The sequence below is a fragment of the Bactrocera tryoni genome, chromosome 1 (genome assembly GCF_016617805.1).
Source record: "Bactrocera tryoni isolate S06 chromosome 1, CSIRO_BtryS06_freeze2, whole genome shotgun sequence".
Lineage (NCBI taxonomy): Eukaryota > Metazoa > Arthropoda > Insecta > Diptera > Tephritidae > Bactrocera > Bactrocera tryoni.
The window spans coordinates 35,070,618-35,096,618 of NC_052499.1; the positions used below are offsets into that span (position 1 = coordinate 35,070,618).

Here is a 26,001-nt window from a genome sequence, read left to right on the forward strand (position 1 = left end):
TCTACAAAAATTTCTGCAAACTTTTTTCTCCAACAATTCGCTGGTATTAGTCAAAACCAGACAAAAAGTTTACAGGGGACAAAAGAATCTCGGTCTAAAAATTCGAAAATCGTTACTTCAATAGTTTTCATTTTCAAATTTTCTACAAAGTTATTTTTATTGAAATTTTTTGTCATACTTTTTAAGGTACGATGTCGATATCACATATGCGAGTTCTCTTTAAACTCCATTAACAACCAGGAGCAGATAAATACTAATTACATAATATACTTTAACTTTCCATTATATCTCTCTTTAGTTCTCTCTACTTACTGTTTACATTTAGTTGCATATCGCGGCGAGCCTCCTCGCCTGCCCGACTCCTTACAATGCATGTGTACATGCCCTGATCACGGGTCGGTTCGACATCCTTGATGACAAGATAGCCGCCCTGCTGCACCGGTGACAGCAAGTAGTGTGAGTCTGCAAATAGAAAATTCACTACAATAAAGTACCGGTAAAACAGAAAAGCATATGTGTGTGTGCACTTAAACGGTAACGGTAAGTGCTAAGCTGGAGCTGCCAAACAAAGTGGAGTGAAAAAATGAAAATATCTAAAGCGCTCGTAAAGTTATGGCAGTTTCACATTGGAAACTGCATTTGCTCACAAAGTCCTGAACAAACAGACAGCAGTATTGAAAACAAAAGTCCGGAGGAACGATGTGTTGGACCAACAAAGGCAAAAATGAGATTGCGAAAGCGTTAATGCGTTATTGCACTGCTTTAACACTTCGCGCTGTCACCTCTCTTGGCGTTTTTACTCTTTGTCACTACACTTTGTTAGTTGCTCTGCTGCATTTGATGTAGCAACACTATAACTGTACAATGTGTATATATCTACTATATGGATGTTGAACATGAAAACGTGCACGTTCGACGACAATTTGTCTTACTTGATGTCAATTCCTGATGTCCTTTCTCCCATCTAATTTGCTCGATTGGATAACCGGAAAATGGACAATGAACAATTATATCTTCGCCGGCGACAGCTTTTATGGGACCAATAGCGCGTACATATGGCGGACCTGTAAGAAAAGAAACGAGAAAGAAAGATTTTAATTAAGTGTTTTGCAGAATATTAAATATATTAAAATTTTTCAACACAAAAATTCTGTCAATGATAAACAAATTATACGACTGAATAATAATCTACATATAAACAAGTAAGGAAGGGCTATATTCCGATGTAACTGAACATTTTATACCCTTGCAACTTGCAAATTCTCTATATTAAGTACATATATGGGGGCCAAGAGAAGTATTGTCCGAATTTAAACCATTTTTGGCTCACAGACACATTATTATCAAGAAACGATTATCCCAGAATTTCAAACTTATATTTCACACATTGGCCGATATTTTCTGTCAAAAGTCAACTATGGGTACTCGGGTCCGCATATACGGTAACCAGGGACTTCAACAGTTTTGTTCAATGTGGACAAATTCAAAGGCACTATTCGTGCAAAATTTTACGGGAAACTGAAAGAATGAAAAGGAATTTAAAATTGTGTTATAGGGGAAGAACGTTTTGTTGTAGTCCGGTTTCCTCCATTCTCACGCTGAAGCATAGCTTAAAAGGTTTGAGAGATATATACATTAAACCTTTAGGCCGCGAGTCACGCCCACTTTTCTAAAACTTCAAAATTTCAAAAAAAAAGCAGACAGCCACGCGAATTTTAACTAATCTTGTCATCCTGATCATTTATATATACATATGTATACATAAACTCTATATAACTATCTCAATTATTTTTAGATGATACATGCAACTGCTGGGTGAACAAAACTGTTATACTCTATAGCAACATGTTGCAAGAGTAACAAATATGTAGGTATATATACACATATTTCTATACATAACAATTTATTAAAAATTCCAAAAATAATAATAAAACAATTAAATCCAAATGGGAAATTTATAATTTTTTCTAGTGACAAATATTTGTATCAATAACTTTCAAAATTGACCCTCACGCTCAATCTTTTGATAACGACAATAACATTTTCTCCTTTATTCGTAAATAATATATTTTTACTGGTTTGAATAGTTTACTAAAATATTATTCAATGCATATCATAGCCACAGCAACGCGTGCCCCGATCAGTATATACATAAGTATATGGTTGTATTACAGATGAACTTTCATAACTTGAAGTTTTTTTGTGGATTATGGTCATTCGAGTTAGGGAAGTGTACATGAATGGACCATCCACGCCTATAAGCTTCCGTTATGCGATAAATATTGCATATTAATTTCTAGATTCTCCAGAGAATAATAAAAATTCACCATCACTCTCCAGTGAGACTACAATACCTAAATGATTCGAGTTTTAGATACATCTCTACTTGTGTATGTATGAGGCAATACTTGGTTCACCACGGTTATTTTTCAGACATTTTAAAGGTGCGATGCTAAAATGTGTACACCGTGCACGAAATTATATATTAGATTTTAGCTTAGAGGAATCCCTTGTCAAAGATATATTAAAGTTCTCTCTTAAAAACACTCAAAATGTCCTTTTTGAAATTTCTTATTATGAAATTTGGACATGTGCTATAATTACAAATCTTTTGCGCCAAAAATATCGTACTAAATATAGTATATTTCATTGATAACACAGTAATAATTCCTTCAACCAGCATATTGTCTTCCAGGACATAAGCTTTGTAGAGATAACATTTGATTGCATTTCCACCAACCAACAAAGCAAGTGCTGGCTAGAAACGTCAAGTTTACTTAACGCAACAACCGTCGGTTGTCGTCCAACATTTGTTTAGTGGCATAAATTTAGGCGCAAGACATTTCATTAGATTACATTCATTGCTAGAATGCGCATATCAATAATTTATGTATGACTCCATGTGTCCCCAGCAGATAAGCAAACACGCTAAACTTACACAAACACACACATGCAAGTGCAAATGCAATGCAAATAATGCGAAATTCGCAATTAGTTTACTTAAATTGTTACACACATTCGCATAAGCTCACACACACACACTATGACGCTCGGTTAGTTTGTTTGCTATTTAGCACATACGCATAACTACATACTTCTGTATATGGACATGTACTAACTCATGCACAATAAAGCTAAAACCATAATATCATTCAGCAGGAATAAATTATGAACGCCACCAATACACACACACACACATACAATCACTTTTGTCATAAAATATGCATTTTCTGTTCTATGTATTTGCTCAAAGCCGCAGTTGCCAGGAGATGTGCATTATCTACTTAACCACACACCCACGCACTCTCACGCATGAGAAATAATGGCTTGTACATAAACAATTGTTTCCCGCTTGGTCCGGCAAATAATGAGCTTTGCACTAATATAAAACACATGCATAAGTATGCGTGAGTGTGCTATGTGCGTTTGGTGGTCGTTGTTGTTATCGTCATAATGTTCACTTCACTTCACAGCGTCAAAGTGGTGAATTGGGCGAAGTTAATCATTATCTTATTAATGCATTGCCACGTTTTTAATTATCGCAAATTTGTGTTGTGATGAAAATTAGATTGACTAAAAGGATTTGAAGTCCGATTATAAGGGATATTAATTAATCATAGTGTGAAAAAAGTATAATTCCCCAAATTGGATAAATCAGTTGGCTGACGCCATTATTAAATTTCAATTGAGTTAGTTCAAATTTAAGGGATCTTATCTGTTTTGATTGGAGATTTTAGCGCTTTGTAAATAAGTACAGTGCAGTGCCAGTACAGTACAAAAGTATTCGATAAATATATTTTTTAGTAGAATTAACCCAAAACAGAACAGTTTTTGGTTAGCAGAATTTTATTGTGGAAACTTGAAAAATGTGAGAAAATCCGCCCCATAAATTAATCAAAGTCCGTTCAGTATGCTGGAATACAGCAAAGAATTGTACGAAGGATGCTTAGAGCTGCTGGCTATAATAGTCGAACTCCACGAATTATGACGATTATAAATTCGCATCAGCTGAAATCATATTGAAAACGTCTTTAAACGAGTGATATATATGTGCTATTAACTCAACCGAAGAGGCTAACTTTAATGTGAAAAAAGTCAATCAGAGGATCGAAATGCTTTATATAGCGATATCACCACCAGTTTCACCAAAACCACATACCACAGACTAGTAAAATGCTCAAGGGGTTTCATGAAGTCTCCTCAAAATTATATGGAGTAATAATTCGCACTATTTTATTAAGATAATTCTTCTATTGGACGCTATATGCGATATAAAGTCCAATCCATTTTTCGCACATACTGTTATCAGAAAGGATTATCTCCAAGTTTCAGTTATATATCTCACACATTAACCGATATTTTCGGTAAAACGAAAAGAATTTCCCTACATCAATTGGCTATAAGTGGTGTGGGGGAGATATGTACATTAAACCCTTTATACCGCAGGACCAAGCGCATTTTTTCAAAAAATTTTGACCATATGTGTTCCATTTTACCGCAAATCCCTCTGCCAAACCACAGTTCTATATCTTAATTTTGTGCTTATTTAAGGCTCTATATAGGTTTTCGATTAATGGCGTTTCGTGGGCGTGACAAAATTACAAAAATAATTAAAACATGAAAATCCCAGAAAAAAAGTATTCATACAGAATTTAAACATTTCGTTGGGAACAAGTTTTTTATTTTTAAATCTTGGTATTCTACCTAACATTTAAGTGATTTAGCTCAGGTTCAGAAAGACAAGCGTATACTAAACACTAATGATTATTTAGATGTGGCATTTGGCACAGTTGATCCAAAAAAATATATTTCTACAAATAGGTTTTCAAGCGAAATTTTATTAAAAAGTCTTATTATTTTTAGATGCCAGTCTCGAAAAACTTGTGCCTTCTGTTTGAGATCGTTGTCTTCTGGAAAATTTAATGTATTCAAATATATTTAGCGGTACATAGCTCCCTCTATAAAAACCGACCTTTCATTTATAGATGAAACCATGGGACCTAATAACATAACTCTGCCGCCTGCATATTTGATCAGTTCTTTACGTCTTTACTCTCGTCGGTAAAAAGCACTCGTTTCCAAAAATCTACTACTTTTGCTAAATCACAAAATCGAAACGTATGTTTGATTATATGTGTGTTTGAAAGCAAACACCATGTAACCGTGGAAGAGAATTTAGAATGCCTTCTATTAAAATTCAAAATGATACCGTTACTCTTTGCTTGAATATCATTGAACATGCTTACTTATCAGCAAAGCCGAAATTCTACTAAATATAAATATCTATTTATATATTAATAAACATACATACATATGTACATAAACATACTCATGCATTTACATGCAATGCGCATCCAATAAAAATGCAGAGGGACACAAGTCATACATTTACAGAAGAGATAACATTAAACACACACACACACATGTATTAAATTGTTCATTTAAAATTAACCCCATATCAAGCAGCATAAACAATATGCTGCAATACATACAAACATATGTTATTTAAGATAGTTTTAAAAATTATATATAAGCAACGAAAATACCAAATGAAAATCAGAATGAATAAATTCTCACTCAAACAAAGACGTTTCATTTCCCCCCACCAGTGGTAAGGAATGACAAATTATTTTTTGAGGTCAATGTTCGATGATACAAATCAAACACTCATAAAAGAGTCATAACTAAATGTTTATTATCAGACCTTCCGCAGTATTATTTCAACTTAAGTCCAACAAAAAACAAATAAACTATATGCTGAATTTTCTAGATAAACCGATTATTGGTATGGAATTATCAGTCAAACCAAACTAGAACTAGAACTTCGAAATTTTTAGGATTTTTTTTCTGATTAAACGACATCAACACGCTACTACTTGTAGCATAATGAGTGTTTCAAGATATTTCATCTGAACATTCCAAAAAACAGAAATCATGAAAATTGAGTCGCAAGTAATTCAAATAGACACAGCTCACACGATACTCCCCTACGTATATTTATCTACAAAGATATTCCCGTGCATGACACACCCAATTCACTATTTACTTATGAAAGGAACAAAACTCACATGAGCACATAAGGCATCTGTGCATTGGCATATTAGTAAATAAAATCGATTTCGTCGTCACAACTCGGCAATGCTTCGCTTATTTTACCTCATTTGCCGCATGAATGCAAACTCTAAATGTGTTCACATCCGAGATTCCACTTTTTATAAGCGACCGTCTGCGGTGACTGTGTAGCTCTTGTAGAACCCCAAAAGGTGATCCTAGTCACTGATGCCCAGAGCATGCGCAAATTATAGAGAACACTTCTCAGCCTGCTGAATGGCGAACTGAGGAGAAGGGAGCAGTTCAATCGATGACGATGGAGCAGACGTTCATTACCGACCACTGAAAGTTCGAATAGCAATTATAATGTATTGGCATGGAGTATCAAAATCAGATGGTTATGTACAGAATCGAACAGTCAGTCAGGTATCTCTTCGCACTGCTGCGCATGTATAAGTTTGCACTTGATTGGCACAAGCAGTAGTTTGTTGATAGACTCACTCGTAGGACAACTATGTATATTTTATCATCTATCTATATATCTGGATATAACTGTGGGTATGAGTGTTTGCTCAGTGGAAATGCTCAAATTAGTCCAGCAACAACCGACTCTGTTTGTTTCTTGTTGACAATGACTGCAATAAATTCGGTTATTCATTCCTTTATATGCTCGTTATTGCTCTGGTATAGCATTGGGCATGAGCGCGCAAAAGCATGAGGCCAAATAAGGGTTTCATAAACTATAAATATTAACATATAAATGTCATTGTATTGGTTGCAAAATATTTATAATGCTTATCAAGCCGAATGTGTACGTGTGCATAAGGAAGTACTGCCGCTGTATAAATTTAGTTCACAGACTAAAAGAGGTGTTGTTAATCAAATAAATTGCAGAATTTCTCTGTTCAAAGAAATGGCAAAATGCCATACCTTTATTCAATTTCGAGCTTTCCTTTCTACCCTCCTTTACTTGGAGTTAGTATTTGGCTGCGCAGCTCTTTCTATTCAACACTGGATATTTATATACGTAGGTATATTTAGGATATTTCTGACACTGACGGCTCTTTCAACGTCACTTCAGAGATGTTCTATTAGGTCAAGTCTTGACTGGATGATATCGAAACATTGATAGAGTTTTCGTTCTCAAATTTCTTCGTTAACTCCATAGCGTGCTTTGAGTCTTTATCCTCATTTGGTACATGAAAAAGCTTCTCAGTAAATCCATTATTCATTCTTAGGCGGCTGATAAAATATAGGATATCTATCTTTATTGGAGAAGTAAATTAAAATGGAAGAAAATGAAAATTCAGTAAAAAATTTTCCATATACGCAATTAATTTTAACGCTAGGAACATACAAGGTGCGTTCTAAAGTAAACAGAACTTATTTATTATTTTTTCATTTGTTGATATGTACATTTTTTAATGGACAATATTTTCTTCTCTGGAGAAACTCATTGCCTTCATTTATGGAGATGTATTTTAACAAAATGAAGAACTGTAACTTATAGCATTTTGGAAACAATTGACCAACTGGAACACCACTTCAGAACAGTAGTTTTAGACATTGAGTTATCCAAAGGAAACCACCTGAAAGTTATGCATTGAAGTAATATGGTTGAACTATGGATCTGTGGAAATAGCTTCGATTCCAAATCAAGTTCCAAAAAACTTTAAGTTTACTCAAGTATATATAATTATTCAATTTCCGCTACGCTTAGAGCGTTGCATCCAAAAGTTATTTTAAGATTATGTTATCTATTCCATAATATATGAAAACAGCTTGCCCTAATGTAAATCTCTAGGGTCATACCATAAACAAACGAAAGCCGACTGAAACTCATTGACTTATTAAAATAGAAATTAATTTATGATCTATGCGCTGTGTGCTGAAAAAGCACATCTTCATATTGCTTCATATACTTACATATGTATCTAAGTACATGCAATGGTTTCTGGATGCATATTAATACACCCATATGTATGTATGTGTATGAAGAGATCCACATGCACCAAAGCACAAATTTAATACCCACACAAAATTTTCCATTAAATTGTTGTTGTTTATTTCGGAATTTCGCTAACTCAACAATCTTTTGCCCAATATCTGGCTCTATGAATAGAACATATCTGCACGAAATCTTTCAACAACCAATTTCCATGCCAATACCGTCTTGATATAAGTCCACATATACATACTATACATACACATACATACATCAGTATGTGTGCTTCGATCCGTGAGTGTATTAATGAAGTGGAGTGTTTGTTGAAAGCTCGCCGCTTGTCGAATATTGTTGTTCTCCGGCATTTTTATGACATTCTATTTCGTTTTCGTGTAGACTTGGGCCGTACAATATTTCCAATCAATGTTCGCTAGTACATATTCTGACAAAAAACACAAAAGCAATATCAACGACAGCAGCAATAATCTGGGGCTGTAAAACCAAAGCAGCAATAGTTGATAAAAAAGGTTAGTCCACAACCGAGCGCCAAATAAATATGCATGTGTTATGCCATAAGTATAATGGGATGTGGGGAGGATAAACGGAATTTAGCGCTAGAGAAAGGGCAAGGTTGAGGAGGAAGTTTCGTGAACACATATAAATATGTAAGTGGCATCGGAAAAGTAGTGCCCTCATTAGAGTTCTGAAAGTGTCTGCAATAAGCAGAACTACTGATGCAAGGACGTAGTAATGCATAAGTATATATGTACATATGTGAGTAAAAAGTATACTCAGCAACTGGGTTGACTACAGCGCACTCGCTCCACAAGCTGATGTCTCGAAAAGCAGGATATAAAAGAGATATGGCGATAGCGTTGCAGCTACTGAGTTATCATTACCGCCATTATCGTCATGCCCTTTCGCTCTCCTATCAAAGCTCCGATTTTGTTCAGTGTCACTTTATTGTTGCCGTTGCCACCGATGCTCCCTGGCCCTATATCATCATTAGCCGTTTTTCAAAGCCCGAGCTGATAACAATGACAGCATCACAATGCGGCAGCCGCAGCCACGCTCGACACAGTACAATCGACGGAGACGGGACTGGAAAAAATCTTCAAATTTTGTATGTGCATGTGATGGGTGTGTTCAGAAACTGTAGCAATAAAGTTTGAATGGGTGTGGCTCGAGGGCAGAGAATGGTAATAGCGAGCAAATAGCTTAGTATTTCCCCTTTGTTGTGCTCGCCGGCACAATTGATAATGAGGAAGCGGAGGAAATTGATTTTCTGTTGCACTTGAAATTGTTTTCTTGCCGCCGAGTTCCTTTATTCAATTTTTATTTCATTTCACGAAGGCAATAGGAGCAAGCTAACCACAGAATGTGAACTCCATAATTACATACACACATAGCTATATGAGCCGTCTATATACATACGTGTAGGTAAACGTTGCTATTTTAATGATTTAACTTTAAATGAATTAAGAACTTAAATTTCGTCATTTTATAAAGCAAATTTTAGTGAAACTTAGACAAAAACGTAACAGAAAAGAGATGCCAGTAATCAGCAGTTTCGTTGTTCGGAAATGTATCGAAATATTTTAGTTGTTCATTTAACGGTTGCTTGTATCATCTGAAACTAAATGAAATGAGTTAAAATCCGAGAGACTATCTGTCCGTCGGTGCGTCTACCTCTGCAACCTTGATATATTCAGATATCATGAAAACTTGAACACGTGTTCCTTGATGAAATCGGGAACACAGTATGTAGATGGAGCATTGCCACGCCATAAAAACAGTAAACGAAAACGTATAAACTAACAAACTAAGCGCCAAATTAAGATTTAAAGCTTTTAAGAAAGTAGGCATCATCTCACCTTTAACAAGTGTAATGTATATATTTCACAAAGATCTAAAGCTTTGTACATCAACCACTCGCCATATAATGGTTATTTTTAAAGCTAAACAGGTGACAAAATTGGAAAATGTGCGCAGAAAGGAAACTAGTATGCTCTCTCGCAAAAAGTTACGGTCATACAATGGTAATGAGGTGTCCGAATACTCTCCTATCTCAACTCACCCTAATGACTTTCTTGTTGCTTTTACATGTAAGTTTTTTTACAAGAGAGCAGCGCGTATCGAGCTGAAAATTTCATTTTTTTATTACTCTGAAAAAGGGAAGGAGGAAATCGTCTAAATTGTTTGCCGTTAAAAATTAAAAATCCAATTTAGTAAATATGTATGTATAATTAAAAAAAACTGCATGAAGCATGCATTCGAAAGCACTTCAAACTAAAAATTAAAAAATTATTCTTAATAAACATTCAGTAATATTGACTCCACTCCGTTGGAAGGACCAGGTGGAGAAGGACCTGGCTATGCTTTGAATATCCAATTGGCGCCACGTAGCGAAAAGAAGAAACGACTGGCGCGCTGTTGTTAACTCGGCTATAATCGCGTAAGCGGTGTCTACGCCAATTAAGAAGAAGAAGAATATTGACCGAAGAATGCTTGCTTTATTGTGAGAAAAGTTTGATCTGCTCGACATACGAAAAATATGATGCAAAGCATGGAAAGTTGAAGCTTTTGCCTGCAGAGTTTGGTTGTGAATTTTAATTGAGTTATCATTAAACCCATTTTCACAGCATATAAAGAAGGTCCAAAAAACTTTCTTTTGGTTGAGGTAGCTTCAGCGGCTTGGAATATACATATGTAAATTAAACCATTTTGATAAGCGGGGCTACGCCCACTTTTAAAAAGTTTCAGCCAACAGGTGCTCCTTGTTCCACGATCCCCTGTAACAAACTACAGTTTTATACCTTAATTTAATGCTTAATTATGGCAGTATATAGGTTTTCGTTTAATGGCGTCTTGTGGGCGTGGCAGTAAACCGATTACGCCCATCTGCAATACCCACCTATTGGGTGCCAAGGAATATATGTAACCATATGTCTCAATTTTTACTCAAGTTATCGCTTTTACAGAGAGAAATTACATACATACCATACGTAGATTGCCTCTTGGATTTGGCAACACTAGTGTCGCAATCTGAAAACTCACAATTTTATCGAAAAGTTTGACATTTTTGAAACTTGAAATGTTTTGACTAAGATACGATATTGTTATTGTTTAAAGTAACTTAAAATATTCTTCTCGACCAAAAAATGGAAATAAAGCGCCAACATTTCTTCCCGATTATATTTTACAACTTTCGGCGTGGATTAACTTATAAATGAACTTAATTCAATTTTTGGCGAAGAAGCTCCATCAGGGACCAGTGGTTATCGATGGTATAGTGAATTCAAACGAAGTCGTAGATCACGCCAATACGAGTTTCGGGAACGTCGTCCAAAATCAATTGTTATTCCGGAACATGCGTGATGCTGTGCGCAAGCTAATAGAGCAAAATCGCCTAGTGACCTATCGTGAGATTAAGACATGAACCAAAAAAAATTTTATCAATGTAAATTTTGGATAGAATGATCCACATTCATAGTATATGTATATAAAAATCTGTACCAATGTGTGCCGCGGCAATTGAAAGCTTGAAACATTCTGTGGGCACCATTTAAACTATTAGCAAGTTCGCTTTTCTAAATCTCTTCAATTTAGTACCCGATTGTTATCCTATCAACTTTATTTTCTCAAATCTCTAAAGCTCTATATCAAGTTTGTATTATTCTGAATCTTTCCAATTTTCACTCAAAATTTTCGATCATAACCTTAAACATAACTCTTAAATAGTATAGAGAATAGTATATCCTGATCGATTGTTAATCGTAATTGCAATGTTTTCAGGTGGCAAAGGAGTGTAAACACTATACTCCAAGGTAAAATATATAAATATACTTTAAACTATGTATACTATAAAGTAAAATAAAACGAAAATCAACTTGTTTCGATTTCGGTTAATTAAACAACGGTGGAAAAAAACAAAGGTCAGAATTTTGCTGTTAAAGAAATGGCAATGTTTGAAATAGTTTTCGTTCAACTGGTTTGCAAAATGGAATTATTTAAACTCTTAAATTCATTGCTTTTACTATAACTATATATGTATGTATGTATATTTAATACTCACTTACAGTAAAGTATCAACAATTAAATACATTAATGTATGTATGCACTATATACATATATATTTAGGATGTATACCTTCCTGTCTTGAAATAATAAACAATTCTTATGGATAAAATTTATTCACACATTAGCCTATGGGTAAAAGCAGTAAATGACTGTATGTATAAACAGTAATGTATTGCACTCACCATAAACATTCAATCTCGCCGAGTGCTCTACACTGCCCATCGAATTGGTGGCGCTGCACTTGTAAAGTCCGCCATCGTCTGGACGCACATGCGAAATATTCAAGTGACTGATCACATCGCCAGACATATCGACGAACTGACCGATGGCGAAGCGATGATGCAGCGAAACATCCATTATCGGCTGGGAGTCCAACAGCCAGGCAAACTGCAAAACAATAACAAAAACGACTATAATAATCACTTAGCCAAGCAACAGCATAAGATTTTGCACCATAGTCTACATACACGGTTTGCCCGAAAAGTAATAGGACTTACTATCTCTCCGAGCACCTGGAGAGTCAGTCAGTGGAGCAGAGGTACGCGATTAAATTCTGTGTGAAACTAAGTTGCACCACGACCACGCCTCGGCTCACATCGACTTTCTTGTAAACAGCTACCTAACCAAGGCCGGCACCCGCTTCCTCAGCCGCCCCACAGCCCAGATGTGGTCCCGGACTTTTTTGTTTCCTTGCCTGAAAAGGCTGATGAAAGGCAAGCATTTTTAGGCGACAGAGGGGATCCAAGCAGCATGCACCTCTTCTCTCGAGGCAATTCCGGAGAATGCCTTCGGTGACGCCTTCAATGCTTGGAAATCGCGCTAGATCGTCACAGAAAGAGCCTATTTTGAAAGTTTTTAAAGAATTTTAACGATTCAATACATGTTTTTAAATCGACTCAGTCCTATTACTTTCCGGACAAACCCTGTACGTAGGTACATATATGTATGTACTATGTCTGTGGGCCTGCCTATGTGTTATCGCATTTAAATTGCAGCAGCAACATGCCACTGAAACTTGCAACATTTATAGGAGAAATATAAAGCTTGAGCGTGGCGAACGATATACTTACTTGTGGTGGCGGCGAACCGCTAGCCGAGCACTTAAGCGATATTAATGGCCCCGGCCGCACATTTTGCTCAATAAAGGTGTAAATCAGTTCAGGCACGGTATCTACAAGAAAAACGGAAAAATTCACTTGAAATATTTGGACCTTATGAATTATTAATTTGTTAAGCGAGATGTTATCACACATTTGTACTTACCACCCAACTTCAATTCGGCCATAGCTTGGGCGCTTGCTCTGCTATTCTCCACCAAGCACTGATAGACACCTCGATCTCTACGACCCACGTTATGTACCATCAGCGAGGTCTTCGTAAGAAACCGTATGCTGTAGATGACAAATAAAAATGTGGACATTAGCCGAAGTATTCATACACAATATTATAACTGTACATATTTTCATACTAGATTTGCACAATACAAGTATATGACACACCCCTAATTACGAAACCCTAAACTCGTGAGTATACTTACATACATATGTGGCAAGTGCATAGAAAATGATGTTAACTGCATATGTATGAGTGAGGGATAATGGAACGTCGCATGTGCTTGGATTTACATAACTGCATATAAATTGGTTCACACATTTACACATACATACATATGTATACCCGTTCGTGAGAATGAACGGGTTTATCTGCACGTGGGATATGCAACATATTGTTTGCATTGTACAAAAAAAGTTACCCCACAGGCACATTGTATGGAAATATGTGTGCGATTCCTGTAGGAACCTTCTGGTCGAGAAATGCGGAGCTTAAAGTGCCCATACACGGCACACAAGTGCGTTCGATCGGTATGTGTGCGCATGCGATTTACTCGTGTATGGGCTTGTGCGCGTACCGATCCATGTTCGCAAAAATGTTTGATTTTTTACGATCGGTGCGCGCACATGTGTGTCGTGTATGGCGTTGTGAGCGCACAAAACGTCATTTCTCTCGTGTCGCCGAACAGTGAAGATCGCGGACGAACAATGGCAAGTGTTTTAAGGGGAGAGCCTGCTTTCGAGGCTTCAAAAAATCGATTTCTTTGAGGATTTTTTTGGGAGGGAAAGAAATAATTGATTCAAGCGAAATTTCTAGGCTTTATAGCTATATATTTGATCGTTCACAATTTTTTTGGATACGAAATCTTTGATATTCTGACTTTGGGAAGCAATTGCCCCATTGCATTTTGCATGTGCATTTTCCGGCCGGCGGGCAGGATGCAGGTCGCAATTTCTATCGGAAACAAAAAATTCAAAGAGATTCATATTTTTTAACAATTTTTCTTCTAGTTAAACTAATAAAATTAAAAAAAAAAATGTAAAATTTTACATTTTTTTTTTAATTTAAAAAAGTGGTTTTTGACAAAAAAAAATTTATTTTATGTTGTTTAAAAGTATGTTCAAGTTTTTAGTTTAAATAGAAGATAATTTTATGTCGAAGATAATTTTGCCCCAATTCCAAATTTGCCCGCCAATTAAGAATAATCGTAAAAATGAAAAACCGAGAAATCGCGCTTCAAAGTTTTCGCTTTTCGCCCAAGCGCTCATACATATGTATGTATTATATACATATATGTATGTTAGACGCTCGGTCACTATTTCCCTTCTAGCTTCGATAATATTTCGAATTCACATCTATAACTTTGGCATATTCTTAGATAATTTTTAAAGAGATTTAAGCAAAAAAAAAAAATCGATTGTTTAAAGCTTCTAAAAATTTCGTATCAGAAGTTATTGATCTTATAAAAAATGAAGTGGCAATTTGGCAAACGAAAAGTGATAAATATAAAAATAAAATTCAGAAAAATAAAAGTTGGAAAAACTTATTATAGAAATACAGTGTAATCCTTTTATAATGGACTCGCTTAAGATGGAAACTCTGTTATTATGTACCTCTATGTCAAGTCCCAGTTCAAACATATGTATGTAAAAAACTCGGTTAAAATAGACTCGGTTAATGGACTCCGGTTATAATAGACAACCGAAGGTTTCAAAATCAAATTTCAAAACAAAGTTGGCAATCAGTTGGCAATAAGCAAAATTTTGTACTTCCCCGAATTCGATCAAGAGACACAATCAGTCTCTGCAGCAGAAAATGTTCATTTTTTCTTGGAAATAAGTCAAAGAAGGCAAACAACTTCTGCGGTGGGCTGAAAGCTATAATCGAAATTGAAGGAGGAACTTCCCAAGCTGACATTTGCTTGAACAAAAACCTAAAAAAACAGACTGCAGCATCACGCCACATAATGCACATGCCGGTAGATTATTGTGCTAACAACAAATCCTGGATGACTTCTCAGACCTTTACTGACTATTTAAAGAAATGGGATTGTGAACTTATAAAAGCCAAAACTAAAATTTTGCTGTTAGTAGATAATTGCCCTGCTCATCCTCAAGTTCATCTTCACAACATTAAACTACATTTTCTTTCGCCTAAAACTACATCGGTTCTTCAGCCTATGAATCAAGGCGTCATTAATAGCTTAAAACAATCTTATGGAAAGCAGCTTCTGATGAAAATTATGGACCTTCCTGAAGAAGCAAACCCGACAAAAGCTGTGAGTCTTTTAGATGCTGTCAATATGTTAAGTGTTGTATGGGAAAGTGTCTCTAAGGAAACCATAAGAAACTGTTTTCGACATGCTGGTCTGGTAAAAGACTTCCTGATGGATTAGATTTCGCCCCGGAGGACGATGAACCTTTAAGCAAAATTATCGAAATTAATAACGTAGTGGTTTTAAGCAAGTTTGATGAATATTCAAGGATTGATGAGAATATTATAGCCACAGAAGAACACTCAGACAATGACTTAATTCAAGACTTTCTGCATGAGCTGCTTGAAGAAGACTCCGATGATGAAAATTTAGCACAGCCCGAAACTATAATAAAAATAGAAGACGCTACGAATTATTCTAGGAAACTAAAGCTATATTTTCAACAAAAAGAGAATAGTTCAGATGCAATCAATTTGCTCAATAAACTCGAAATCAAACCACAAAGAGATTTTGCCAATAAGGCATTCACCCAAAAGAAAATCACTGACTTTTTTCAAAAGACTTAATTAATCTTAATTATTTTCTTAATTTTGTATTTTTATTCATAAACTTTATTGCTTTAATAAAAAAACACATTGAATTTACTTTTTGAGTTAAAAATTTTATATTCTGATTAGATGGACACTCGGTTATAGTGGACAATTTGACATGGTCCCGTGGAGTCCATTATAACCGCATTACACTGTACAAAGAAATAGATAAAAGTGCTACATTAGAAATAAATTCGAAGAAATGTTCCGCTTGCCTGTCGTACATATTAACTCTGTGAAGAACGAATGCAAAATGGATTTGTGTGTCGTGTATGGGCTCTATTAACGATGCACAACCTTTCAAGATCAGTATTAAACTAGAAAAAAAGTTAACTTCGCCTGCACCGAAACTAATATACCCTTCACAAGTGCATTTCTTTTAGTAACTATGTGTTTAAGTAAATCTAAAGACGTAACCGGCCAGTGGTTTCCATCCAAAGGAAATCATTTTACTAGTTCTTTTTAGCCAGGTTGTTGCTAGAAAAATTAAGGTTATTTAATAAAGAAAATGGATCTTTTAGACGTTTCTTTTTATAAGATTAAAGCGATATCTTGGGCAATAATCCATGCTAAATTTCGTGAACATTTTTTGTCACATAAAAACTTATTTTTTTGATTTTTCAGTTTCTATGACAGGTTTTGCTATCCGACCTGCAAAATTTCTTCAATTATTGTAGCGTTGCCTTAGAGAATAAACAACGATGCAAGCATTTGACTCCGATCGTTCAGATTGTATAGCAGCTACATATATGCTATAGTAAGTCGATCTGAACAATTTCTTCGTTACATTATTATCTTATAAAATAACCTGTGCCAACTTTTGTGAAGATACATTATCAAATGTGCGAGATACATTGTTGTGCGAGCAATTGTAATCATCAGGGCATGGACTTGGCTACATTTTCGATTAGATTAAAGTGTGGACCTATTGCTGGTCGATTCAATAAGGGAAGATTTCTCGACTCCACATATAACATCGTTTATTTTAAAACACTCATAAGAGCATTCTGCCGAAGTATTAGGTCCCCGCCATGAAACTCTTCTGCAAATAATATTGTTCAAGATTTACCAAAAGTTCTTTAGAATGCAGGCCTGTATATAAGTAGTAAGGACACAAACCAATACCAGTTAGCTGACTGCTGAATGCTGGGGTCGAATCGTTACATCCGTGCACGGATCGGCAAACATACGAAAGAAAATTACGTGATACGTCAATCGTATGCAGTGATTGTCATTATGACATACGATAGCAAACGGATCGTAATGTATTTTCAATACACAATAGTTTTTAAATTCCACATTGCTTTGGATCGTATTTTTAGGTCACAACAGATGTGGAACTGTCAAAACTTTCGCGAAATTTTCAATAAACTAAAAAAAGCTAATTAAATATCCAACTTTGTTTTTTTTATTTGAGCTCAAGTGAAAGTGATGGGGATAAAAAAATAGTGCGGAGATAGCTAAAAGAGATTGTAGCAATAGCGTAGGTATAAAAAAAACAAATTATGAATCCTCATTAACAAAATTGTCTTTGTATATTATTGTTGAACGAAGCATTTGAATCTTAAAAAGACGGTGGAGAATTTTAGGATATGGCAAGAGAGAAAGGTTTCACCACACAAAAGTGGAAGATTTACTAACGTTTGTGAGGCATTACATAAAATCTGCATAAAACTTACATTAAGTTACGACCCTCAAAATTACGATTCTTATCACTCACAAGAAATGGGCCCCGGGGTAACGAACCGCCTCACCGCAATCGACCAAACGATAAGAGACCAAATAATGTATACTTTAATAAATTTAATTCAAATATGTACATATATGTATGTCCTTTACCTTGTAAATAATTTTATTTTTAATGTCAACTAAAATTCAAAAATTTTTTTCATATAAATAATTTTTTTTTTTTAATTTTTAATTCATTGGTTTCTTATATGATTTCTTTATTACTACAAATTATAAAAAACATAAAATTTAAAAAAATTTGCTCACATTTCCATAAATTTGTCTATTACGATTGGTAATTTGCGTTCGAATGACAATTCGAACGAACGGATACGTTTATATACTCGTTCACGTTTGTCACCATGCCATCTATATAAGCGCTACGATCACGTATGTCATAATACGAAATACAGACTTTTACGTGACGAGTGATACGTTCACGGATGTAACGATTCGACCCCTGAATGATCAGCATAATTGTGTCCTCCTTTTATCCTTGTACATGTAGACTAGTACCTTCACTCTAACATAGCGAATATAAATGAAAATGTATAATGTGCATTATGTGGCGTGATGCTGCAAACTTAATCAATGGAGATTTAAAGAGCAATTCAATAAAACAGCGGCGTATTTCGTAATAGACCGCTGTATGATCGATACTTTTTTAACTGGCGGAAATTAATACAACTTTTGTATAAATACATATAATTTCACTTTCAAGGAGATTCATTTCAATTTGCGAATCTATCAATCCCGGTATACCTGAATAATATTTCCCGAAATTGTAATGCCAAAACGTATATCTATATATATAAAATTAAGTGGCAAAACTTCCTGTTCGCATACTGCTCCTAGACGGATTGTCCGATTTCAATGAAATTTTCAGGAATTGGGGTCTGTTTGGAGGGTGCACATAAGAAATTTAATGTGTGTATCATTGCACGTTTTGCAAAAATTGCAAAAAAAAAAAAAAATTCTCATGAAATAATGTTTTGCCTGCAAGATTGGCAGTCCTGTCAAATGCCTTTTACTAATAAACAGAATCAACTTGCGGATGTTTACAATTAGTAAAAAACATTGACGCTGATCGTTTTTGCCTGTCATTCATTCAAAAACAATGTTTCAAAATTGTGTGAATTTTTCTAAGATTTCAACGTGATTAACATTCTGCGTACAACACAAAGCAAGTGAGTATGGTTGTTGTTTCGTATGTGATGCCATGCGGTTCAATTGTCGCTTGAAAATGCGCGGTGTGTGTAAAAAAAAGTGTTTCAAAATTGTGTGTTTTTTCCAGATTTGATTCAATCGATTTGCTACATTTATTCGAACCGATTTTGTGTTTTTCTGCTGACCGTGCAACACACACAAAGCAAGTGAGTATTGTTATTGTTTCGTAAGTGCTTACATGCGGTTTGCAAATACACTGTTGGTGGGTCTTATTGCATACGCGTGTGTGGGTATAATTCATAGTTTAAGATGTAGTTTTAGGATAATTTTTCAATTTTTATTTATGAACTTCAAATATGCATACTCTAGAAAATGCCTCGACTACGCCAACGTAATACGGTTAGCAGGCATACGAGTGATTCACGTCGAATGTTAATATCAAGAAGAAATCAAAGCGTAGAGTAAGGCGCTCAAGTGAATGCCCGAGGTAGAGCGGTGTACAGGGAGCGGCGTGCACAGATTAGAGCTGAATTCGCCGACAATCAACGGCCAAATTACCGTCAAGGCCGAGTTCCGCTCCGCCTTCGCGGTCAAATGGAACATGTTGACTTTCACTACGATCCTGACTGCGACTACAGCCTGCATGGTGCCATTGGAGCAATGGATATTATTTGTACGCATTGCAATGCAGCGAAGTTTCGAGGAGAAACAGCTGGCATGTGCTGCTCCAGTAGCAAAGTGAAACTGCCTGCATTGGAACCGCCACCAGAACCATTACATTCCTTGCTCACTGGGGAATCGCCGACGTCTAAGCATTTCTTGCAGAACATACAAGCATGCAATTCATGCTTTCAAATGACTTCTTTTGGTGCCACAAAGATCATTAGAGATTCATTTATGCCGACGTTCAAGGTGATTACTTTGCATGGAATTTCCAGAGAAACATTTGACATTTTTATTCCACAGATTCAGGGACAAATATACCATCGAGCAGGCTCGCTCATACCATTTGCCGACGCCGCCTATCAATTTTTGCAAATATATTTCATCTGTAATGAAAATGACCAACTAAATCAACGATGTAACATTGCAACCGGCGCAAGGCGAGCAATCGTACTAAATTTGCAAAGATTTCTCAATGAACACAATGAATTGATTCGAAAATCGAATTCAAAATCGCATTGGACCGCATGCCGTCTGATAACCATCGAATCGTCATCAGAGCAGACAAAATGCCGATGGGGCAGCATGCCAGACGATTCAACGCACCAACAATCGATGAGGTGGCAATTGTCATTGTTGGCGAACAGTTTGAATCGCGAGATATTGTACTGCACCGTAGAAACGAACAACTTCAGCGTGTTTCCGAGCTACACCATAGTTATGATGTATTACAGTATCCGATATTATTCTGGAGAGGTGATGACGGCTATCACATCAATATGCGATTGATAAATCCAACTACTGGTAAAAAGTACAATTTCTGAGAAGAAATGTTACTTACGATTCAATATTTTGTGTATTGTTCATTTATAGGCCAAGAAACATCGAAAAAACTCAGTGCGATAAACTTCTATTCATGCAGAATAATGATTCGTCCGCAAGAAGACAACTACATCCTGAAATGTCGCAAGCTTTTCAATCAGTATTTGGTTGACATGTATGCGAAGATCGAGACAGAACGTCTCAACTTTATTCGATTCAACCAAGCGAAATTGCGTTCTGAAGAGTAAATCCATTTGAGAGATGCCGTAATGAATGATGCAAATGTGAATAGCATTGGACGTCTAACAATATCGCCAGCCACATACATCGGCATATGCACGAGTATGCGCAAGATGCGATGTCGTATGTGCGCCATTACGACAGACCGGATCTGTTCATAACGTTCACGTGCAATCTGAAGTGGAATGACATCAAATGCCATTTGTTCCCCGGTCAATCAACAACTGATCGTCACGACTTAACAGCACGTGTATTCAGGGAAAAGCAAAAAGCAATGATGGATTTAATTGTGAAACTTAACAACAGAGCGCAGCACGACCACCGGGGACAACACTAACTACCTTTTTCGAGTTGTGTGAAAACGATGAATTTGCAAGAACATTGCTATATTCCGAAATACCACAATATTTCACTTGGAATCCATCATCGAAAACATTTCAACGACGAAAGTGTTGACGGTTATCCAAATGTCCGTAAAACCGATGCCATAGGACGCATTTACACCATCCATCCGAACAACGCAGAATGTTTCTATTTGCGTCTGCTATTAGTCAACGTGCGCGGACCAAGATCATTTGATGATTTGAAAACTGTTGACGGTCAGTTGTGTGCGACGTATCGTGAAGCATGTCAGCGATTGCATTTGTTAGAAGATGATATGCATTGGGACACCGCACTTCATGACGCATCACTCACATCTCATCCAAAACAAATACGCGTACTATTCGCCATAATAATATCTACATGCCTTCCGTCAAATCCGCAAGAACTGTGGAATAAGTACAAAGACTGCATGACCGAGGACTTATTAATTTTGGCGCGTAATCGAGCATCGGACGCAGACTTGCAACATACATTACAAATGTATAATGATGCTTTGATATTGGCTGAAGATCTGTGCCTTACAATTGCGAATAAGGCATTAGCGCAACTTGGCATAACTGCGCCCAATCGTTCAGCGATTGATGTGCTTGACCATGAGCTTTAACGTGAACAACAATACGATTGCAATGAATTGCGCGCTTTCATACAAACTAACATTAACAAATTGAATATTCAGCAGAAAAATGCTTATGATAAGATTATACGAGCGGTTGACAATAACGCCGGTGGATTCTACTTTCTGGATGCGCCCGGTGGTACAGGGAAAACGTTTCTGATATCTTTGATTCTTGCTAATATACGGTGACAGCAAAAAATTGCGCTGGCAATTGCTTCGTCAGGCATCGCTGCTACTCTACTTGATGGCGGCCGAACAGCACATTCTTCGTTGAAATTACCATTGAACATTCAAGTCGTTGAAATACCAACCTGCAACATATCGAGGAATTCAGCAATGGCAAAAGTTTTGCGAGGAGCTGGAATAGTTCTATGGGATGAGTGCCCAATGGCTAACAAAAAGTCATTAGAAGCATTCAATAGAACAGTGCAAGATTTACGACAAAAGCAACAACTTTTTGGCGGAGCATTAGTCTTATTATCCGGCGATTTTCGGCAAACTTTGCCAGTCATTCCTCGATCAACTCCTGCCGACGAAATAAACGCATGTTTAAAATCGTCAGTTTTGTGGAGACATGTTCAAAGACTGCCTCTTACCATCAACATGCGAGTCCAATTGCAAAATGATCGATCCGCAGCGTCGTTTTCGAAACAGTTGTTGGACATTGGCGAAGGCAAAATGCCAATCGATGATACCGGTTTGATCACATTGCCGAACATCTTTTGTACACTTTAACAATCGAAAGAAGAATTGATTGAAAGTGTATTTCCGAATATTGTTCAACACTATCAACGCCACGATTATTTAGTGAATGCGCAATATTGGCACCGAAAAATGTACACGTCAACGAAATCAATTTTGCCATTCAAGAAAAACTGCCAGGAGAAGCTACAACATATACATCGATTGATAGCGTTTTGAATCAAGATGAAGTATCGTTTGGCCCTGAAAGTCGGTTCACCCATTATACTTCTACGAAATCTGAAGCCACCGACTTTGTAATGGTACAAGACTTTCAGTCAAAAAATTGTGGCCAAATTTGATTGAAGCAACAATACTAAATGGCAAGGCAGCAGGTGAAGTTGTACTCTTACCACGCATTCACATGATTCATGCAGTTCCCAGTACGTCTTGCATTTGCGATGACCATCAACAAATCGCAAGGGCAAACGTTTCAAGTGTGCGGCGTCAATTTGGAAGAACCGTGCTTTTCCCACGGCCAATTGTTCGTCGCATGCTCGAGAGTGGGAACACCAAGGTCCTTATTCATTTAGTCATTTACCAAAAATGTTGTATACCAATATGTTTTATAAATGTTTTATAAATAAGTAACAGCTTTACTACAATAAATAAAACACAAAGTAAAAACAATTAAGAGTTTTAATCGATTTAGATGTAGCGAAGCGCACAGGGTAACAGCTAGTTTCTCATAAAAGTCAAATTAGCAATTGATGTACACACACAGAGATCTTATTTAAATTGTAGCTTCTTCCTGCAAATCTGTTGAACCGATCGACTTAATTTGGCCGCAGCTCATTGATTTTGACGTCAGCAGTGCCCGAATATGCCGCTTAGTGATCGCATTCATTTTTGGAACTGATCCTTTGGGGTGATTAAAAAGTATTTTTCGCGATTTCTTAAATTTTTTCAAATTATATTTCGGTGACGCTTGAGTGGTTTTGTTATTTTGTCAACTTTACACCACCATTTAGCCCTTGTCACAATCTGAGTCGTCTCTTTAGGCCATAAGTCGGCTGATATTTTGTACTTTTTGTATTACTTTTTGTATAGAGATCATTGACGTGTTAAACACAAAATGTGAATGAAGAACGAATGACTTTGTCGTCTTTAAAAGCCCAAAGAGAATATTTGTATGTATGTAAGTACAAGTATAAAGAGATCACGAACCATACTATTTGTATATAACATACTACAAGTATATGCACCATATACATATGTACATACTCAAATATTAATACCGCTATAAGAATAACTGGTTTAAGCAAAACCAATTTTACGGGAATCAAAAAGTTATCGAAATCGAACATTTTCAAAACCCCAAATATGTCAACCTAAACTGTGAGGTCTGGTATTCAAATTCGGAGAGAATATTTTCGTGATAACATCAGGTCCTTGTCACAAAAATTGGTAAAATCGGATAAATTATTCCCTAAGGCTCCAAATGCTTCATATAAAGATAACCGAACTTCCGGTTGAAATTATATCTTATATGTAAGTATATTAGTCAAACTTATGAGGAATCTTAATTGGTTCCCAGTTTGAGTGTTAGATGTTGATAGTTAAAAACTATTTTTTTTTGGTTGTCACTTAATTTATGTGCAAAAAGCACAGGGGTTTCCTTTACCGAAATTTTCAGTTAAAATTCTTCATCGGTCATTATTCAGTCTTTATGTATACCTTATAAGACTGATAATGAATAAATCAAGCGATCTAAAACCGATAAAAGCGATAAAAAAACCGAAAATTTTAAAGCCTTTGATATTCTAGAAATCTTTCACAAGGAGAGACATCATTTCAGCGTATCGTTGTTTTTCCAGTGATATAAAATAGCATTATTCTTCTAGGACCAAATCGTGTAAACCACGTAGAACTTGAAAACGACTCATACAATCATCACCATTAACTTATTTTTATTAATTTGTATGCCTCCGCGAATTTTCTTTTAAGTTAACAACATTTTTTATTTGCTCTTTGTTCCTTTTTGTTCCAAAGCATTTGCTAGCTTTTTCTTTTATTGAAATATGCAAGTAGTACTACTGAAACATAAGTACTCCCTGAAAGGAACCAGAAATTGGTTTAAATTTATTAAACATTTTCACTACACCCTTTAAAAGAAAACTCTTGTTCTTTCTCCCAACTTCATTCTAGTAAAAGTCGCCAAACCAATAGTTCGGAAATTATTATTTATTTGATTAGCATAATCACAAAGAGGTGCAGAGTTTCCATATCAGCATGCATGTTTCCCACGTTTTATTTGCCAACTTGGCAAAATGCCGATATCTGTTGAGCTTGTAAATAAATGGAAGCCGTTTCATATGTACATATACGTAACTAAAAGCGAATATTGGCAATGGGTCACTGCGAATAACAATATTCAAGATAATCAGGGGTGTTGTGGAATCTGATAGTTGTCGGAATCAGAATTGAAACCGATCAAAAAAGCAGTAGGTGTCATGAATTCAGACATTATTGGTTTGATATTCGAAACAGAATTCGTATCGGTTTTGGGTGTCACGGAAACCAATTTTATCGGTTTTGCTGTCAGAAACAAAGCAAGAAGATAGTCGCACACTGATTTTAAATGTAAGTGATTTATCTTTATTTCTATGGAAGAAAACATATGAATAAAGTATGAAATGTTTTAATTATTGAGTTTTGGAAAAAATGCGGATATTTAAGGGGGGGAGCCGCTTTAGAGGCTTGATGTTCTTTTTTTTTGGGAGGGAAAGAAATAATTGATTAAAGCGAAATTTTTAGGGTTTATAGTTCTATATTTAAGCATCACCCGAAATTTTTTTGGATACGAATTCTTTGATACTCTGCCTTAGGGAAGCAATTGCCCGATGCATCTCGCGTGTGCATTTGTCGGACGGCGGAAAGTATGCAGGCCGCAATTTCTGTCGGAAACAAAAAATTTAAAGAGATTCATATTTGTCAATAACTTATGTTCAAGTTAAACTAGGAAAATTTCTAAAAATAAAATTCTAAATTTTTTTAAAAAGTGGTTTTTGACCAAAAAAATTTTACTTTATGTTGCTTAAATATATGTCCAAACTTAAATTTTGTTAATTTTTTTAGTTTAAATAGAAGATAATATAATGCCAAAGATAATAAATTTTGCCCCAATTCCATACGTTTAGTTTTTTTCAATCCTGCCCGCCAATTAAGAAAAATCGTAAAAATGAAAAACCGAGTCAAAGTTTTCGCTTTCTGCCCAAGCGCTCATATATCGCTCGGTCTTTATTTCCCTTCTAGCTTCATCAATATTTCTAATTCCCATCTATAAATGTTATCTCTTAAAATCTTTCTTTAATTCGGAACTTTAATAGGATTGCCTCCAAATGTATTCATTTGCAAGTTTTGTCACATTAGTAAACAGCTGGTTCGAATATTGGTTTTGCGTATGTTCGAAAAGACGACAGTCCTA

General features: G+C 35.9%; 1 protein-coding gene across 5 annotated transcripts in view; it reads right to left on the reverse strand.

The window, feature by feature from the left end:
- LOC120778030 (Down syndrome cell adhesion molecule-like protein Dscam2) overlaps positions 1–26,001 on the reverse strand; it is a 158,879-nt gene that overhangs the window by 44,182 nt on the left and 88,696 nt on the right. For all 5 annotated transcript variants that reach the window (XM_040109713.1, XM_040109706.1, XM_040109720.1 and 2 more), the window contains exons 10-14: positions 13,340–13,467; positions 13,147–13,247; positions 12,259–12,463; positions 933–1,064; positions 313–462 (exon numbers count right to left, since the gene is read on the reverse strand). In XM_040109713.1, coding sequence (XP_039965647.1) covers positions 313–462; positions 933–1,064; positions 12,259–12,463; positions 13,147–13,247; positions 13,340–13,467 — 716 coding nt within the window. The remainder of the gene's footprint in view (positions 1–312; positions 463–932; positions 1,065–12,258; positions 12,464–13,146; positions 13,248–13,339; positions 13,468–26,001) is intronic.